Here is a 20734-nt window from a genome sequence, read left to right as displayed (position 1 = left end):
TGATGAGAATTTAAGATGATGGCCAAGGGGGGCGCCTGGGTGGCTCAGTCGGTTAAGCGTCCGACTTCAGCCAGGTCACGATCTCGCGGTCCGTGAGTTCGAGCCCCGCGTCGGGCTCTGGGCTGATGGCTCAGAGCCTGGAGCCCGTTTCAGATTCTGTGTCTCCCTCTCTCTCTGACCCTCCCCCGTTCATGCTCTGTCTCTCTCTGTCTCAAAAATAAATAAACGTTAAAAAAAAAAAAAAAATTAAGATGATGGCCAAGGGCCAGGATAGGCCACGGCAGTGAGTTCCTTAAGAGGAATAGGGGTCATTAAACAGGATGAGGTCACATTCTGTCTCCCAATTTCAGTTTCACCATTCCACAACTGTCTATAACACAATCTTTTACCCTTCAATATTGGGTCTATTTTGTACCATTACATAATTCCTTGCTTTTATAAATGAGTGTGTATAACAATTTAGCCTTTGCTTAGTAACTTTAAGTTATCATTATTATCATTTTGAGGAATATGGGTGCTTTTCTAGCTGGGGATTCTTCCATCTCTTCCTTTGAGGCCGCTTTTAAGTTTCACTGCTATCAGTATACCACTACTACAGACAGTCCCCAATTTATGATGGTTCCAGTTACAATTTTTCAACTTTACGATGGTGTGAAAGCCACAGGCATTCAACAAAAACTGGACTTCGGATGCTCCTTTTCCCGAGCTAGTAATACGCAGTATGATGCTCTCTCGTGATGCCGGGCAGTGGCAGTGAGCTGCAGCTCCCAGCCACCCACGCAATCACGAGGGTAAACAACTGATTCACTGACAGCCATTCTATTTTGTCCTTTTGGTACAGTATTCAATTACATGAAATATTCAACACTATATTATAAAATAGGCTCTGTACTAGATAATTTTGCCCAACTGTAGGCTAATGTATGTTCTGAGCATGTTTAAGTTAGGCTAGGCTAAGGGATACTATTCGCTAGATCAGGTGTATTAAATTTCATTTTTGACTTCAATATTTTCAACTTACAATGAGTTTATTGGGATGTAACCCCATTATAGACTGAGAAAGATCTGTAATTTCTAATTTGCTATAACATGGAACAAAAAAAGTATTTTCAAGAAAAACTGTGTAACAAAACCAGAAAGCGTAATTTTACGCTATACTATACTCATATTATATCATCTGAGGGTGGTTTTCTTTTCTCTGGATTAAAGACTAGGGATTGTGGCAGGGCTTTTACACTTCTAAGTGGATGAGATAACCCAGCAATTTTTTTTTTTTTAATTTACTTATTGTAAGAGAGTGTGCACAGAGGAGGGGCAGAGAGCAGGAGAGAGAGAATCCCAACCAGGCTCCTTGCTGCCAGCACAGAGCCTGACGCAGGGCTCGATTTCACCACCACAAGATCATGACCTGAGCCAAAACCAAGAGTGGCATGCTTAACTGACCGAGCCACAAGGTGTCCCCCCCTGCCAACAATTATTTAAACTATTGGCTAACTAGGAGTTCTAGATATTACTTTTTTTTTTTTCAAAAACCTCTAACACTGAAACTTACTACTTCCTATGCCATTATATAAAAATGTTTTCCTTAACATGAAATACGATTCATTCTTTTTTGCATGGATTTGTAGAACAACTATAAGCACTCTAATGATCATCATTACCTCTTTCTTGGCTTCTTTTTTTGGATCATAATCACTATCATTTCCATCCATTGGGTGTGTTTCTTCCACATCATCATCGCTGAGAAGAAACAAAGATCAGTAAACTTAATTCCATTTTTATTCTATTCCAGGGCTCTTATCAAATTGCAATACACCTTGCCAATAATCTCACTAAATATTCCCCAACAAAACATGAGCTGTCTTTGGGAAGATGAGCTTCTATAATTTAAATTTCTGTAGTATTTGGAAACATTGATCCTTTTGGGCACATATAATCATCTTAGCAAACATTTCTACCTAAAAAGCAGAGACCCAATAGGAAAAATATTTAGAAAGAGTATCATTGGGAAAGAGAACACATATATTAATTTGATATAATACTCATGATTTCAGTTCTCCAGTTGGAGGATAAAGACAAACACCAGGAAGCAAAATGATTTTATATCACCAGAAAGTGGTGAAATAATGTGGATTTCAATTACTCAGGTTACTGTACTCAGGCAAGCCATGTTCTAGAGAATACACTTCTTAATGTATTCTAAAATATGTATTGAATACAGCAATACTAAAAGAAAGCTATCATGAGTACAGTTAAACACAGCTCCAATATAACTCAGCTGCAAGTTTGCTGGCTATGACTAACAGTGAAAGAGTTGCAGAAAGTTCTTGTTCTTAAGACTTCTGATCACTCAACTCTTCCTGTCAGAGCAGAAACATGAATGTAAGGTTAAAAAGTATTTACAATGTGTTGTGATAATTTTTCTGCCTTGGGAAATGTAAGCAATCCAATCCAATGTCCCTAGCAATATAACTATATAAAAGCATCCAACCTACCTGTCACCCTGATTATGTCTATTGGCTAGTTTACGAGCCTGGCGATCCATCAAGCTTGTCCTAGATCGGGTTTTTTTCCAGGAATAGTAATATTTTACAAGGCTAGCAATTGTCTTATCTGGAAGCTTGAAAAAAAAATCATGTCAATATCAGCAAGTTTAATTCATAAACTGATTAACAGAATGAATAATATTTCTGATATTATTCTTTGATACTTAAAGTGATAGATGAAAAATATTTTCATGGGTACCTTTATGAATTATAGAACTAAAAAGTGCTGTTACAGTCACAGGAAACCGTCACACCTGTGTCACTGACATTTCTGAATGACTATTCCTATTTGTTCTGAGGGGGGAGGGGAGAGAAGAATGTCACAAACTAACATGGTAACAATGCACCTAGATGTCCCCCAGTCTGATGTTAGCATTTCATACATATTTCCCTTAAAGAGTTACTTTTTCCCTCCTCTATAAATTGGAATTTTTAAATTGATACATAATTAATATACCAGGAAATTCACCCATTTAAAGTTTACAATTCAGTGGTTTCTAGTATATTTGCTAAGTTATGCAACCATCACTCTTCAATTCCAGACATTTCCATAACTTCAAAAAGAAACCCCATACCCATTAGCAGTTACTCCTTGGTCTTCTCTTATCCCAGTCTCTGGCAACTAGTAATCTACTTCCCATCTCTATGGATTTTCCTATTTTGGACCTTTCATATAAATGGAATCATACAATATGTGACCTTTTATATCTGGCTTCTGTCACTTATCATTAATGTTTTCAAGAAAAGCTATTCAATTCTTAACAATGAATTCTTTTAATCATTTTGTTTTAAATCCAGGTTTTAAGATGATAAATAATACAAACAGACTTTAGCTGCCAAATAAAGTCTTTGGGTATTAAAATGACTAACGATCATGCACTGATTTGTCATCCTAGCAAACAAGGATACGCACTCCCAATCAAAAAGGCTCTCTTCAGTTAATGGAACACACTTATATATATTTGTAAACATTATATAATTTTTCATCCATTCATCCATTAATGCAGCAACTTCTCAGGTTTATATTATTTTGACACCATACTAAAAATTTAAAAAATAGAAATAAAGCGTTTTTCTCCTTAAAAAAAAGCAACAGCACCTGTGCAATATTGAAATACAGAACTTTAAAAATTGATTTTCATATCCAAAGGAATATAAATTAGAAAATAAAATCCTAATGTTAAAAAATGAAACATTTAAAAATAAAATTGAAATTATGATTTTTTCCCTAGAACAAGCACATTTAATAACTCTATTACACATATATTTAAGCCAAAACAAAACATGACTTATAATGAAATAGCACATTAACTGTCATGCTTTAGAATGGCTGTAGAAAATAGGACCATAAGCAAGTATATAGGTATTTTAAATGTCAGATATTTTTAAAAATGGAAATTAGACTGAAAACTTTTTTGTATTTAATAATCAGAAAGTGTTTAATCATAGCATAAGATATCTTTCAGGTATGAAACACAGTAAAACCAAAATTACCATACCATTTGCTGAATCCTGTGAAAGCTTTTCCCATGAAAACTAAAGGCTTGTTCAAACAGGACTTTATCTTCCACTGTCCACTCATCCGGAAAGGGAGTGAAATTAGGGAGATCAGCAAGGGACTTCTCAATGTTATGTTTATGCCAGAACAACATGCCAAGTGCCTTTGAAGAGAAATCATTCCCCTTTGGTTTTAATGGACTTATGTTCCATCACACTTAAGAGAGTTAAACACAAATTAGGTTAAAATCTTAAGCCTAATACTTCAACTGAAAATACACTCACAGTTTGGGGCTTTTAATCAAGGATGCCCAGGTAGCAGACCTCATTTATTTATTTCTTTTAAAACAGGGCCTCAGAACAGTGAATGTTCTTACATACCACACTTGCTGCATAATCTAGGAAAAACAGTGAGCTGAGGAGAGTGACTATAATTACTAAAGCAGGTTTGTAGGCTCATATCAAGACTCTGACCCACATTTACTCATTTGTCAATGTGTAGAGAAAAACATGCTATAAGGAAAAATATCTAGTAAATACGGGAATGAAACTATCAATCATAACACAAAACTAGAAGTGCTCAGTCAAAACATAGTCATGTTTTAAGTATTAACCTTTTAAAAGTATATCACCGGCTCAATAGTTCCAAGGAGTACCTCAATTGCAACCTTATTATTTACCATATATATTTCTTAAAGTTCTTCATTATCATAATATACACAAAAAATTTTTATGAGGCATATTAATAACTCCAATGACTTGTTTACCAAATCATAAGAAAGCATGAAATGGGTAATTTCTAACTATTGCACAACTTTCCCTTCTATGATTAAAGTAAGTCACAGACCTTTACCTTTACTATAAGGTACTAACACATTTCATTTTTTAAGAAGAGATATAGCAACTTTTTAAATAATGAGTTTTAAAATTAATTTTTGTACTTTGGTAATACTCCTTTAAAATGAATAAGAAAATTAACATATGTGCTGTCACATTTTCAAGGATTAATGCCTCAAACATTAAACAAAAAGTCAAGAATTAAAAACAAAATATATAATCAAAGGCTTCAAAATTCATAAAAAAGGTAACTACATTTAGATAAACATCTCGATTTCACAGAAATGATTTCTTAGTATTTAACCATGTTAGACTATAAAGTTAGTTCTCAAATAATACAGGTTATCAATAATTTATTTGTTTTACTATTAATTCTGATAAAGGTCATTCCAACAATTAGCTGAAGAGATTTAAAAATCTCTTATTTCATTTTTAATTTTTCATATTCTTCATTCCCTCATTATTAGAGATAATGAACCATCTGCTATATAGATCTTTTATTTTTTTTAATTTTCTTTAAAGTTTATTTCTTTATTTTGGGAGACAGACAGACAGAGAGAGCAGGAAAGGGGCAGAGAGAGAGGGAGAGATAATCCCAAGCAGGCCTCGAAATGTCAGTGTGGACCATGAGATCGTGAGATCTCGTGAGATCGTGAGACCATGACCTGAGCCAAAACCAAGAGTCAGACGCTCAATCGACTGAGGTACCCAGGAGCCCTGTCCTTTTAAAGCTATCTGATTTTTAAAAATGTTCTTTATGAATTATTTTATTCAAAATTTAAAAGTCTTAAACATTTCTTTCAATAAAAAGTTTACCTTGTAGGTCTTTTAGATTAAAAGATCACAGAAAATTACCTGTACTCAATAAATAAATAAATAAATAAATAAATAAATAAATAAACAAACAATTCCATTTTTTGGTAAACATTTGTCAGAGTCATCCTAAAGGCTTTCAGATACTTTTAGAACTCACAGTAGAGTAACAGACAGAAACAATGAAAGAAAAATGTTCAAGTCCTTGAGACAAATAGTGTTTATAAAAGCAAAATCCTTTATTCTGAAAGGTCAGACTTTGCTAGGACTTTTGTGGTATCTACAAAATTGGTTCAACTACACTTTCTTAGGACAGAAACAACCAGGAGATATTCTTTGGATTCAGCAAGTATTGAGGCAAGCTTTAATATCAGAACATTTCTCTACACACCTGTTCCACGTTGTAGCCATGTTTCTCTTTTGCAATTGCAATATATTCATCCACTGCAATGAAACAATATTATATAATTAATTATTCTTTACTTCATTTTCTCAGGTCTACATTTTTTAACAAAGTAAAAAAAAAATAGCTGAATTCATTTTCCATGAAGTCATTACAAAAAAAAAAAAAGACTTTTACTTCTAGGAACAGGATTAGAAGCTTACTTGGTTTAAAATTTTACCTACTATGATTTATAGCTATGATTATACAGCACGTATGTACTAAATGCAATGACATTACACAAGTATTTTTGTGTACAAAAAAGACCAATTGGTATGTAGTCTATAGAGCCTAATACATGTAAAATATTGGATAATTTCTTCATTTTCTGTTGCAATCTTTATTTGAAGAGACTTAGCTGTTTCAGATCCCACCTTGTAGTAAGAGTTGGCCCAAGTCTTTACCTTCCCCTTTCTGATCACTGTACAAAGGACAGTTTATGTATGGTTTTGCCAGCTATACATAATAACAACGCATTTAAGTGTGCTTCAGTATCCCTAAATTTTCTTCAGCTCTTCCTGCAGGCCATATAGAAGGTGTCTAAATATTCCATTTTCATTCAACTTCCATATGTAATCAAGCCAACAGAATTACTTAGATAAGCACAGCTTCAATGATTATATACTAGGTATTTCAAGGCCTCATTGCTGAGACATCTGCCATTTCACATTCAGCAGGACTCGGTTTTATGTGAAATCCATATAGTCACTCCTGTTTGATCCTTTTTTGAGTATATTATATATTTTTTAATATATAAAATTCTCCTTTAGTGTATTTGGAGAAGCAGAGGTTAAGAATTCTGATCCCAGAACAGCTAGTTTACCAGGGCTTGATTCTCAGCCTTGCTGCTAGCTTTTTGACTTTAGGCAATTAACTTGACCTTTTCGTACCTTAATTTCCTCACTTTAAAACAGTATCTTCTTCCTAGGATTAAATGAGCTAATATACATCAAATGCTTAGAATAACAACTGACATAATTTTAGGTACTTTATATGAGTTTGCTATTATTAGTAGTCAATATAATATAGCTTAATATATAAATAAGATATTATAACAATAATGTTGTTAGAATAACAACTATTTTTTATGGATGCTACTATATAGTTCCCTAGTGCAGGGATCCAAATATTGGTGCAGAAAACCCAAATATTATATTTCATTTAGAACTTCACATAGCATTAAAACACAAGACAGGTCTAAATACATGCTGATTAACTTTAACAAAAATGTCTTACAGTTCTATAAACAGAAGGCTAACCAATACCAGTTAACTTGTGGTTTTCAACCTGGGCTATGCATAGAATCAGTGAGGAAGCTTTTAAAAAGTAAGTCCAGACTCCACCCCTAAAGATTCTGATTTAATTGGTTTGAGATAGAGACTAGACATCAGTACTGTTTTTTAAAAGTTCCCCCAAACGACTCCAATGCAAAACGACTCCAGGGCTGAAAACCACTGCACTAGATGTTCAGTCTAGGACATTCTACATGGATACCACACAATCAGGATATGGTGGCTTTCTGAATTTTGTTTTCCACTTTGCTAAGAAATGCACCATTGTATAAAACACTGCTAAGACAGCAAAAGCCATTGATACCCTGATGCTCAGTTTATGAATGAAAACCTTTGCTTGTAATGAGAACTGAACCAGAGAAATCTGATAATCTCCTTCAGGTTTCTCAGTATACAGTCCCAGGCCAAATGTACAATTTTGTGTTTTCTGTTAAGAATGCCTCAAGGGCATGTAACTCCTAGATTACCAGCTAGACCTTTTTGTTGGTATTCCAAAGCTCTCAAATAGGAATTATCAGGTATGCAACATAATACTCGATCTTCCATTTTTAGTTCTCTTATTGCATCAATAAGTATGCTTAGCCTTATGCACATGATATATAAGACATCATTAATTTTCATGGGACTAAATAAACCATCATGGGACATCTTTAAGATTTAGCAAATATTTTTAAAAGACAAGCTTATTTTATAGCTGCAAGAATAACTGTGTGGTGGTTTTTGTTTGGGTTTTAACAAATTCAATGATAACTGAATGGAGGGGTGGGTATCTTAGTTTTGTTACCTGCACGTTTCCTATATCTGATGTGCCGCAAAGGATCAGGTCCGCTACATCACATTGAAGTCTAAAGCCACACCATGATTCAAGAAGTGCATGGTCAATGATCCAGAAGGTCTCCGTCCAGAAATGGAGAGCTCAAAGATGACCTGATTGATGGCTGCTGAAGTCAGTTCTTTCCCCTTTCCTCTTTAAAATGGTAATGATAGTGGGGTCTTTGAAGTTTGAAGGCATTTCTTTACAGCTCCATATACTGAGGAAAAGCCTGTGCAGATGTCTACATAGTAACTCCCTCCCCTGCTTGAGGATTTAAGCAGCAATGCCATCAGATCCTAGGTATTTTCAGTCTTCCTGGGACTGACACAAATTGGAACGATCAACCCACTATCTTTCAAAAGGAAAAACATTCTAATAGAACAACCTCCATCAAAACACAAAACAAAACAAAAGCAAACCGTTTTCTTACGAGAATCTAAGCAACCCAAAACAAATACAGGTTGGATTTTGAATTGGTTGATAGATCCCTATGGACATAACATTCAATTTCCGAAAACTTACATTTGGTATCTGGGATACTGTGATACGGAGACCATACAAGCATTCCTCCATTGTCTTTATCTGTGTATTTTGTAGCACCTGGGGAAAAAATTGATTACTTTAAATATGATGGATTTTATTTACATTCAAAATAAATATAAACAAAGCAAGCTTTATCTCTATTTTAGTATAGTACCTGCAAAAGGACAAAGAAAGTACAGGGAAACAGAAGGAAAACAGGCTCACATTAAATATACTAAATATTTCATTTATGGAATTGAAGAAAATTTCACAAACACTACAATTTACCCCCAATAAAGTTTACACTCTTTAAATTAAAAAAAAAAAAAAAAAACTTTCTTGAGTACATTATATAGCCCTAATTCTTGGCAGGTAATAAACCTGGTTTGATCTTCTGTACATTACTTAGGGATCATTAAAAACTTTTTTTTTTAAGTTTATTTATTTTTGAGAGAGAGAGAGCATGAGCGGGGAAGGGGCAGAGGGAGAGGGAGAGTATCCCAAGCAGGCTCCACAATGTCAGCAGACAGCCCAACAGGGGGCTGGATCCCGCAAACCACAAGATTATCACCTGAGCTGAAATCAAGAATTGGGCACTCAACTGACTGAGCCACCCAGGTGCCCCAATTCTGACTTTAAAAACTAGAGAATACATCAGGTGGTAACTTATTTCTGTTTTGCCCCATATCTAAATGGGCCAAGATTACCATAATTTAAAAATACTTATGCCTGCTTTTTAAGGTTTTTATTTAGTCTTATTCCTTGTGAATCTGCCAGCTATTCTTTTTCAGCATTAACTTCATTTATTACAGTTTATATTTATAAAAGTATGTACTCTGTGTAAGAGGAAAACAAAGTAAAAAACTGTAAAAGTTAATAATGCTGTTGAAATGTAACCTGAGAGTCTACCTCTAACGTAGATGCACGCCATTACTGTTTCTTATTTCTAATCTGTTATAATCTAAAAAGTCAGAAAAATCAAGCTCTACTGGAACTGCATGTAAATTAAGCACAGAATGGATGTAAGGCTGACACAGCTATCCCAATGCCAAGTACATGCCCGTGGGTTCTGTCTTTTAATTACTTGGTGGTCTTTTTCTGGCTTCTAATTCCTAGGTGCATTCAAGTTAATTAAAACCATCAAGAAATGAAGCATTGTTGCCACCTACTCACTTGAAGACTTGTGTATGAATATGTCATAACTGACTTTTATGAGGTGTTGATAGCTACCACCACTAATGGCAAGAATTCCAAAATTGTTCACATAAAACATTAACAGAATTCTCAGGTTCAACTGTAATCATTCATAAAGTTATAAGATATTTGGAACAAACAACATTCACTTCCAGGGGTAAAGAACTACTACTACAATCTCAAACTAGAGAAGTTATCTATCCAACAATAATTTAATATAGTTCAGTAGTTTTCAATTTTTGGAGAATCATTACACATCACTACTGTATATTCAATCAACAAATTATAGTTAGAGAATGATATATGTGATATATATGAAGCTAAAATTGTTGAAAAAATATATGTGTTTTACTGTAAGGAAAAATTAAGGATGGAGAAATCTGAAATGAGGGAACACTACCAAAGTAGTAGAAAAACCATAATTACAAGTGAATCGAAAAGCAAAACCTACTGCATTTTGTCATAAAGGTCTTCAAAAAAAGGTTTTTTAAAAAATCTTTATTCATTTTTGAGAGAGAGAGACACACACACACAGAGTGCAAGCAGGGGAAGAGCACAGAGACAGGGAGACACAGAATCCAAAGCAGGCTCCAGGCTCCGAGCTGTCAGCACAGAGCCTGACGCGGGGCTCAATCCCACGAACTGTGAGATCATGACATGAGCCAAAGTTGGATGCTTACCCAACTGAGCCACCCAGGCATCCCTGTCAGGAGTATCTTTAATAAAAGAGGACAAAAATAAAAGCTGAAAATTTACAAAAATGCAAGTTAGAAGTACATTATGAAAAATTCATATTCAATGAAAACAAATTCCAGGTTTTTTAAAAAAAAGACTTCAAAAGTAAGATCTAAATTAAATTTCTAACCACATAAAATACAAACACAAAAGCAAAACAGGCAGCCACTTGATGGAAATAAAACAGACATGCTATCTAAGTGTTAGAAACCTTTTATCTACTGCTATTTCTAGTGAGTATTCTAAATTTCAAATCTTTAACATGGCACTGATCCTTTTTCACAATGGATTATGACAATAAGATAATTTAAATCCTACTTAATAGAATAAGGAATGCAACAAAGGTTTCCATAAGTCTCAAGTCTTAAGAGCACATCATGCTTAATATTTAAACATATTTCCTTGCATTTGATTCTTGCATTAAAGAAAATCTTAATTAAAATATCTTCCTGAAATGTCTCTCCTTACACAGATATAAACTTTTTTTTTTTGTATTTTTCCCTATGAAGAATAACAGTTAAGTTTCCAAAAAAATTCTTAGCACTGTAATTAAGGGCCTGATCTGACAAAAACTGACATCCAAACTGTGAGGACTAACAGCTCTTCTAATATGGGGGTAGGGGGGTGGTGCTAATAAGGGAGAGTAATCATGTCTGGTAGTAGAGAATGCCTAATTAGGCATTTCACAATGTTCTTTTCCTAACCCTTGAACTAGACTTCACCATTTTCAATCATGTATGTGTCAACTAGGCTTAAGAGATGATTGATGTTCATAGGAAATGAGATATTTTAGCATAATGGTTAAGAGTGTAACCATTATACAGCCAGACTCCAAGTTTGAATCCAACCTCTGCCACTTCCTAGCTTTATCATCTTGGGGAAATTTATCTATGCTGTCTGTGCCTCAGTTTAAACTCTTCTTTAAAAACATGGATAATGAGGGTTGCCTGGGTGACTCAGTGAGTTAAGTGTCCGACATTGGCTCAGATCATTATCCCGTGGTATGAGTTCAAGCCCTACCTACATCAGGCTCTGTGCTGACAGTGCAGAGCCTGGAGCCTGCTTCATATTCTGTGTCTCCTTCTCTCTCTGCCTCTCCCTCCCCCTGCACTCTCTCTCTCAAAAATAAATAAAACATTAAAAAAAAAAAAGCCACGATGATGAGAGTACCTACTTCGTAGTATTATTTAAACATTAATGAATTATGGGGCACTTGAGTGGCTAAGTCAGTTAACCGTCTGACTTTGGCTCAGGTCATGATGTCACGGCTTGTGGGTTCAAGCCCCCATGTTGGGCTCTGTGCTGACAGCCCAGAACCTGGAGCTTACTTTGGATTCTGTACCTCTCCTTCTCTTTCCCTGCCCCTCCACTGCTAGTGTTCTCTCTCTCTCTCTCTCAAAAATAAACTTAAAAAAAATTTACGAATTAATGTATGCAAAGTACCCAGCATCTAGTAAGCTTTACCTAGGACATTTCTAAGCATAAGTATATGCTTATTGAAAACAGTTCTTTCTTGAGTTCCCTTCTATCTCTGAAACGGGTTCTAGTCACCGTATCAATCAGATAACAACATAAATGAACACAAACAGCTGATGCCTTCTCTCACCAACCCCTTGAAAATGAGATTGGATAGCTGAAGTGACTAGCAACTCAGACCTGACTCCTCTCCTACAAAAGAAGAGGAGAAAGTAACTTGTATTATTAAAAACAATGTACCCCGCAGGATGCTTTGCATCCCATAAAGTTTTATCCTTTCCATTATAAAAGGTGAACAAAAATATTAAAAGGACATAAACTCAATGGTTATTTTTCTTTTATGTGTACTAATATTTAACATTGTATCCCCAAACTGTCTGGTACTCAGAAATAATACTGAGAATCAAACTTGACTCACCACAAAATAATCCAGTCTTAGAAGTATCCTATCTTCTAAAGAGATGAAAAAACAAATAGAAACCTAGACAGCAAGCTACCATCATGTAAAAAAACTATATAGTAGCAGGACAGTTCTGAAAACAAAATTATTAAACAGTTTTTAAAAGCATGAAACACTTAAAAACTTAATCCTTTTGAAATGTTTTAGATATCCTTAACTGCAGTTGATAAAGTACATTTATGAGACCAACTGGGAAAAACCAACAACTAAAAACCAAAGGTATAATTCTGATAAGCCAGGATTTCGACATCTATAGGAAATTTCAAAATAGGTACAAAAATAAAAATCTTCTATTTCTTCTCAGATTTAAGACATTTAAAATAAGGATTTTGACTGAAATCCTGGGATACATAGTCTATATAAAGAACTTAAATCCTGGGGTGCCTGGGTGGCTCAGTTGATTGAGCATCCAACTCTTGATTTCAGCTCAGGTCATGACCCCAGGATTGTGGGATTGAGCCTCACATCAGGCTTCATGCTAAGCATGGAGCCTGCTTAAGATTCTCTCTCTCTCTCTTTAGGGGTGCCTGGGTGGCTCAGTTGGTTAAGTGTCCAACTTCAGCTCAGGTCATGATCTCATGGCTTGTGGGTTTGAGCCCTGCATCAGGCTCTGCGCTGACAGCTCGGAGCCCGGAGCCTGCTTCAGATTCTGTGTCTCCCCCTCTCTCTGCCCCTCCCCCGCTCATGCCGTCTCCCTCAAAAATAAACATTAAAAAAAATTTTTTTTAAAGATTCTCTCTCTCCCTCTCTCTCCCCCTTTGCCACTCCTCCCCATTCTCTCTCTCTCTAAAATAAGAATTTAAATACTGAGAATATTAAGACATACCAAATATATATTTTTAAAAATTTTTTAACGTTTATTTATTTCTGAGACAGAGAGAGAGACAGAACATGAACAGGGGAGGGGCAGAGAGAGAGGGAGATACAGAATCTGAAACAGGCTCCAGGCTCTGAGCTGTCTGCACAGAGCCCGACGCCCGGCTCGAACTCACGGACCGCAAGATCATGACCTGAGCTGAAGTCGGATGCTTAACCGACTGAGCCACCCAGGTGCCCCCATACCAAATATTTTTTAACATTCTACAATTTATAGATTTAATTCACCACCTTCAAACTGGGATAAACAAAGACTTTCCAAGGAGTACATGAGCATAAATAGATTTTATGGGAATCAATTTTCCCTTTAACTTCCCTATGTTCCCTTTCCCACAAAATCTGCCTAAGAACTCACCTGCAGTCTAAGCTGTATGCTCATTCTACTCTGACCCTCTTCACAAATACCTTCTCTCACTTAAAAAAGCAGCTCTCACCCCCTCCCACATCTGACAAGAGTATACTGCCTAAAATCTTAAACCTCCATAGTGCCAAACAAAGGGTGTTTGCAAGGCTCTCCTTTACTCAAGGCATCATAGCTATTACAATTTCAATCAATTACACAATAATTGTAATCATTCAAATCAGAAGAGACTTAACACTTAGAACCTTAGGTTCACAAGAATACATATTACAGTGGTAGAGATCAATAAAGCACTTTCAAGCAAAAAAATATAAAATCCTGTGGGGAAAATGCACGGAAACGATGTAAAAGATAAGAAGGAAAAATGTAAACTTTCAGACTGTGAGCCTATTCATTCTTTTTTTTTTAAAGTAGGCTCCTCACCAAGTGCAGAGCCTAATGCGGGGCTTGAACTCATGACACAGAGATCTAGATCTGGGCTGAGGTCAATTGGAAGATTAACTGACTGCGCCACACAGGTGCCCCATTTCATACTTTTTATAAATAGATATTATCATATTACTGCAGTAAATTTAATCTCATACACTTAAAATAAGGTATAACAACTTTATTTCAAAGTGTTAATATTTTCAATACACTGGAGATAATGTTTTTCAACTATTTAAACACAGCAACAAGTGATAGATGTCAAAAATATGTAAGAAAATATTTTTTTTGAAAATTCTTTTATGGATATACAAGCAAAACATCTGTAGACCGCTGCTTTATAGACATTAATTTTCACCTAATCTTATGATATAGTTAACATTATCTCCCATTGACACATGAGAAAACAAAGGTCTGGATACATCAGATGGGTCATCGAGGTCACTAGGCCCTATTAACTAAGAGGCATACAATACGATTTGAGGCTATAATCACCACAGGAAACTGCTCCTCCTTGATTGATGAATAGTCAGGAGGCACTAAATAAAAGTTGGGAAGACCTAGCGAAAAATCTAAAAAAAAAAAAAAAAAAAAAAGGCACCTAAGAAAATAATCAAATCCAATTAGTAAATTTTTATGAAGGTCTTTTTAGCAATGATCTGTTAATTAACATAAACTATTCCTAATCTCCTATATTCAGTAATTCCAACTTAAATCACACTTCTTCTCATATTTTTTAAAATACCCATTTTAGTAAGTCATTCTGTGTTTGATTTCTACCATCACTATCATCTCCCCCAATAAAAATATCCTCCAGACACACCCGAATCCTCTTTTAATTTTCCTATATTCTGATCATAATAATCTTGGTAGCTAAGGAATTTTTCTTCCAAATAGCTTGCATGGTTACTGGTGAATAAACTCTATGAAGTGGTTAACAAGACTAAAGATGATGTTCTGAAGAAGAGAAAAGGAGACAGGAAATGACCATTTCTCAATTTCTATCATTAATTAATGAAGATCTCTTTTCCTTTTTCCAATGAAATGTTTTAATTTCTCAGTGAATTACATTGAATTGATATGAAGTAGAAACTTCACACAACAGTACAACACTCAGAATAAAATAGACAATGGTACTATGTTGAAAGGTGTAGAGGTTCAATACTTCCTCGTAAAAAGTATCTAACAACTGATAATCTTCATGTTTGACAAGATTTGCTTACGATGGCCATAGAAAAGTCCACCTAGGTTTAAATGATAACTGGTTTTAGTTGTGTCCTTGGGCTCAGTATTCTTCTGCAGATGATTAAGGAGAAAACGTCTAGATGAGGTTTTAAAATAGGACATATATCCTTATTCTAATAAAGAGTATCAATTGTAACCTAAGTAAATTGAAAATATGACTAAAAAGCAAAAAACAAAACAAAAGAAAAACCTTTACAGTGGTCTATGCCATGGCATGTATAAATGGGTTCCAGCGAGAAGCCTGGGTTTTACACACAAGACCACCTAATCTACCTGTGTACAGCTGTCTATGAAATATAAACCTACCTAATGGAGCAAAAAGATAAATGTTTATTAACTTATGAACAGTTCTGACTGTTGAGTTCTAATCTGTAAGTAAGTTTATCATTTCCCCAAAAAGCAGAGTACCAACGAAAGCCCCAAATCAGAAAGGTATAAGTGTATGCAGAATCATTCTTCCTAATTATGAAATTTAACCTTTACTGAATAACTCCCACATGCCCAGTCATGTATTCCTTATAAGAATTCCATGAAGTTTTTTTATTTCCATTTTACAGCTAGGAAACTAAGGAACAGGGAAGGCCACTGGCTTGCTCAGAGCACAAAAATTAAACAGCTGGGAACTGAAATCAATGTATCTTAAGCCAAAGCATGCTTTTTCCAAATGTCAATACCTGAGGCAGCATAGTAATGTGAAAGTGTCATCCACCTACTAGTTGCATCAATAAACAAAATTAATTTCACAAAACATTTAAAATTATTTAAGCCCACCAGCACACACATTTGATAGCTTCTGAATAAAATCTATTAACAGCTATGTCATTTAGAAGGCAACCCAGATCTAGTGAGAGCTCTTGTATCATTGTTTTTACCTACTGAAAAACAGACTGCTTTGACAATCCTTTTAACACTCATTATTTTATCCTCTCCCCTGGGACAGGAGGAGCTGCTATCTAAAACTCTTCAAATGGTTGGTAAATAGTTCGCATTGCCGTAATGGGCAGGGGAAGAACGATAATACCCATCTACACCCTATAATGAAGCAAACAAGCTATACCCCCTCCCCAAAATACAAGTAAGCCATATTAATTAATATCTAATACAGAACTCGAGAGTTCGACACAATGTTATTATAAGCGGGCAATGGGCAAAAAACTGATCAACTGTAAGGGAGAAGGGAAGAAAAAAAAAAAGAAAAACAAAAAAGAAAAACAAAAAAATGAGAGAGCTCCTTCAAAGTCTGTCCAAAGCCTGCACTGAAGAGGGTCTGGGGTGGGGGGAAGGAAACCCGCTCCACTCCGGGAGGCTCCAGCAAGGGCGCCTCCATATGCGGAACTCTCGCCCAATCCCCGTCCAGACTGAAATCCCGTGACCGCCAGAGAGCCTGTTTGGAGAAAAGTAGACAGGGAGCCCGCAAGCTGGGTTGGCAGAGGACGCTGGAACCTGGCTGCTCGGGAGAAAATGTCTCCTTGGCAGCTGCAGCCACTGTCCTGTGGTCTGACTTCCCAGGGCTGGCTCGAGGGCGAGGTGTGCCTCTGGCTTCTCCCCACCCCCTTCCCCCATCCCTTTCTCTCCGCGGCTCCTACACTCCGCAGAGCTGTCTCGACCAAAGCTACACCACCTAGCCAAAAAGAAAAAAAAAAGAAAGAAAAGAAAAGAAAATCCCGTGTGAGCGCGGGTCGGGCAGGGCTCGCCCTCGGCTTCGGCCGATGACAGCAGCCCCCGGCATCCGCCGCCCTTGCGGAGCGCGGCCCTCCGCTCCCCGGGGCCGGCGGTGTGGCAATTGACATTTGCATGGCTCTTCCACACGCAGCCCGCACACCCTCTCTTCCAGCCCTCGGCCCAGGAGCCGCTCCTTTCCCAGCCCCGGACCCCCGAATCCGCCGAGGGCCGCCTCCCTCTGCTCTCTCCGACCTCGCCCCAGGCTCATGGGGGCAGAAAGGCGATGCCACCAGCGGGCAAGTGGCCTCCAAAGGAACCATGTTAACCTTGCAATGCACACATCTGCCCACACGCCCTGTGTCACAGCCCTGCCAAGCCTGACAGCCTCCCCGCCAGATGCCTGCCCATCCCAGCCCCGCATCCCCTCCCAACCGCACACCCGGACCCCTACCTCGCCCGCCCTTCCACCCTAAGCCATTCCCAGAAAAGGGGAGAAAGGATTTTGCTTAAAACAAATATATCTACCTGGATCAAATTCAGGGATCCGAGCTTGGTATTCAGCTCCGACTCTCATCCCAACATCTGCAAAGCAATGCCAAAAAGAAAAAAAAAGAGAGAGAGAAAAAGAAAAAGAAAAGAAAGAAAAGAAGAAAAACGAAGAGACACTTAATAAAATATAAAAATTGCTGGAGGGAGGAAAGAAGAGGCGGGTGGATGGGAAGATATTAACTCCGGGCACTCCGGGAGATGGCAGCGGATGGGGGCGGGGAGCGGGGGGGGGTGGCGAGGGCGGAGGATTGGTCGAGGGCGGAGGGACGGGGGTCGTGGGGGGTGCTGCTGCACTGCACCGGGAGTTCGAGGCTACCGCAGCGCCCGGGCTCCGAGGGGAGGGAGGGCGGGAGCGCGGCGAGGGGAGGGGGCTGGGGGAGGGGAGGAGGGAGAGGGGCAGGCGGGCTGGCGGGGAGGAGTTCGAGGCTACCACCGTGCTCGTCGTCGCTGCTGCAGCCGCTCTCGGGCTCCGAGTAGTGCAGCCCGCCGTTGGTGGACGAGGCGCCGCCGCCGCCGCCGCCGCCGCCCGCCGGGCTCTTGGCGCTGCCGTTGGCCGATCGGTTCTTCCCCAGTAACTCGGGCCCTTTCTCCATCATGCCGGGCATGGTAGAAGAGGGGAGGGGGAAAGGTGAGGGGAAGGGGTAGGCGTCAGGGTGAAGGGGGAGATGGCTTACGAGTGAGGGCGGGAGGGAGAGGAGGAGGAGGAGGAGAAGGAGGAGACGGCGGCGGCGGCGGCGGCGGAGGCGGAGGCGGAGGAGGAGGGTGTTAATACGGAGCCGCCATAACCGCCCCGGTCCGGCAGTAGCGCAGTCGCCTCACAACAACCCGCCCCGGCCCCGCCTCTCTCCCCTCCTCCCTCCGCCCGCCCCGCGCAGTCCCGGGCGCCCCTGTCGGCCGCGCCGCGCTCTACGCCGCCGCCGGTATCACTCCGCCCCGCAGGGAGGTTCCGGCCGCGGGGCGGGGAGGGGCGGAGGGGAAGAGGGGGAGGGGCGGGGAAGCCCGGCTCGTCGACAGCCCGGGCAACCCCAACCGTGCGCTAATAAAATCGCCGCAGAGGCGCGGCCGCCTCTCGGGCTTCCTTCCTAGGGGGCGCTCTGGCGCGCGGGCGCAGGCAAACGCGAGGGCGTGGGACTCTTTGCCCTCTTAGGGCGGAAGGAACGCGTCCAGTCTGAGAAAGGGCGGCCGCGACCCGAGGCGCCCGAGTCAAAGGAGCGGCCCCCCTCTCTCCGAGGGGTTGGGGGTCCGGACGGCCGGGCGGGTGTCGGCGGGAGCCTGGGCCCCTTGAGAGACTGTGGCGGTGCGGCTGCTCGGTTTCGCGGCTTCTCCGCCGCCGTCGAGCTGGTGTCGCGCCCTTGCCCGCCCTGGAGTCGGACTGTGTAGCGGGGCGCCCTGCGAGTTCCAGGCCCAGTGGGCCTGAGTAGCAGACGCGGTCATGGTTATCTGGACGCTGCAGTTATTGTTTCTGAATCCCGGAACTGGGGCCTGACTCCCTAGAGAGACCGAGGGTGCCGAGATGAGTTTCCACTGCTGACCAGTGCAGCTGTATTTTGCTAAAAGGTGTTTTGGGGTGTTTTTTTTTTTTTTCTAACCTTTCCCCCGTTTTCTCTTCTCACCTTTTTATTTTTAGCCATTTTTCGTCTTGCTGTTTTTTCAGTTAGAAGTGGGTGCTGTCAGTGGTGAAATAAAATTAGGACCGAGGCCTTGTCCAGTTGGTGCTTACTCAGTCCGTGCTGACCCGTGGTCAGGGCTTGGAGCAGAGCTCTAAGGGAGGGCGGAGTCCTCCAGTAGAGGTGAGGCAAGAGCTGCATTCTGGCAGGGTTTCCAGCCTGGCAGGCGACGTGCTCTGTAATGCTTTTCTGAATTGGCTTAGCCAGAAGGAATAGGGAACTGCATATTTCGTTTACTAGATTTGAGGATGTCTGCTATGTGCCACGCTGTCTGGCATTGGGAGCGATTTATGATTTGCTTCTCTTATCATTTACTTACTGTTTTTGCTCAGCAGTAAGAATTGAGGACTTCCTGTGAACATCTAGCATGCAAACCTATGCAAAGCAGTATTTGGGATCCATAGGTAAGGTCTTCTCCAAACCCTTAAAGATTGTCTTGTATGAATTCTGTTATAGGTCAATGCGGAGTGGATCAAAGCAGAAATAAGCCTCTCTGGCCAGCCCAAGACTTCACTGAAAGCAGTAACATACCTAAAGCAGGAATGCCTCAATCAGGAATTTAGCCAAGAAACAAACAAACAAAAAAAAAGCCTGGGAAGTAAATAATTTGGCAAGATCCCTGTCTAAAGGGAAAGTCTCCTGAGCAGGTACAAAACCTATCTTGTTCTGATAGTGGAGGTAGTTTGCTCTATCAAAGTTTTATGTGATTCCATTAAGGCATACAACTAAACCTATTATTCTTTTACTTTTCTCAATAAGTGCAGGTCTGAATATTATTTTATTTTCCATGTGGTTTTTCTACAATGAAAGAACGGCTTGGCCAAATGAAATAAATAGCCATTTCCTATGACAATTACATTTTTCACTGTAAATTAATACATTGGTATTTTTATTTTTATACACAAGCTTCTAATGAACATGATTCAGCATGTATGGTCCAGTAATGCAAAGGCCGGACCCTGAACTAAGTGAATTCACAAAAGATAAATATTGCTCTGAGGCCTTTTGGCCAGCATGTTTTCTAACTCCCCAATTTTGCAACACCTTCCAACCTCTTTTGCACTGAAAGGAATTTCTGCATACAGTCAAGGATTAAAACATGGTGAAGAGGGGCACTTGGGTGGCTCAGTCGGTTGAGCGTCTGACTTTAGCTCAGGTCATGATCTCATAGTCCGTGAGTTCGAGCCCCACGTTGGCCTCTGTGCTGACAGCTCAGAGCCTGGAGCCTGTTTCAGATTCTGTGTCTCCCTCTCTCTGCCCCTTCCCTGCTCATGCTCTGTCTCTCTCTCTCTCTCTCAAAAATGAATAAACATTAAAAAA

At 39.3% G+C, this 20734-nt stretch overlaps 1 protein-coding gene and 1 long non-coding RNA gene across 6 annotated transcripts in view; one reads left to right on the top strand and one right to left on the bottom strand.

Moving 5' to 3' along the window:
- The window catches only part of RCOR3 (REST corepressor 3), a 53005-nt gene extending 34419 nt beyond the window's left edge, over positions 1–18586 (bottom strand). The window contains exons 1-7 of one of the 5 annotated variants that reach the window (XM_019429213.2): positions 18178–18586; positions 17724–17780; positions 8764–8841; positions 6085–6137; positions 4046–4207; positions 2496–2620; positions 1662–1740 (exon numbers count right to left, since the gene is read on the bottom strand). In XM_019429213.2, the coding sequence (XP_019284758.1) occupies positions 1662–1740; positions 2496–2620; positions 4046–4207; positions 6085–6137; positions 8764–8841; positions 17724–17780; positions 18178–18352 (729 nt within the window). In that variant the 5' untranslated portion in view covers positions 18353–18586. Of the gene's footprint in view, positions 1–1661; positions 1741–2495; positions 2621–4045; positions 4208–6084; positions 6138–8211; positions 8395–8763; positions 8842–17723; positions 17781–18177 lie in introns of those variants that run through there. The other 4 variants (XM_019429221.2, XM_019429182.2, XM_019429192.2 and 1 more) reach the window with 4 other exon arrangements.
- A 172-nt stretch (positions 18587–18758) lies between these two features.
- On the top strand, positions 18759–20286 carry LOC128778841 (uncharacterized). The gene is made up of 2 exons (XR_008424626.1): positions 18759–19537; positions 19871–20286. It is a non-coding gene; the product is annotated as an uncharacterized LOC128778841 (long non-coding RNA).
- Positions 20287–20734: the final 448 nt, after the last annotated feature.

This window comes from Panthera pardus, unplaced genomic scaffold (genome assembly GCF_024362965.1).
Source record: "Panthera pardus isolate Hobbes unplaced genomic scaffold, ASM2436296v1 HiC_scaffold_21, whole genome shotgun sequence".
In the NCBI taxonomy this organism is placed as follows: domain Eukaryota; kingdom Metazoa; phylum Chordata; class Mammalia; order Carnivora; family Felidae; genus Panthera; species Panthera pardus.
This window is presented reverse-complemented; position numbering and strand designations above follow the sequence as displayed.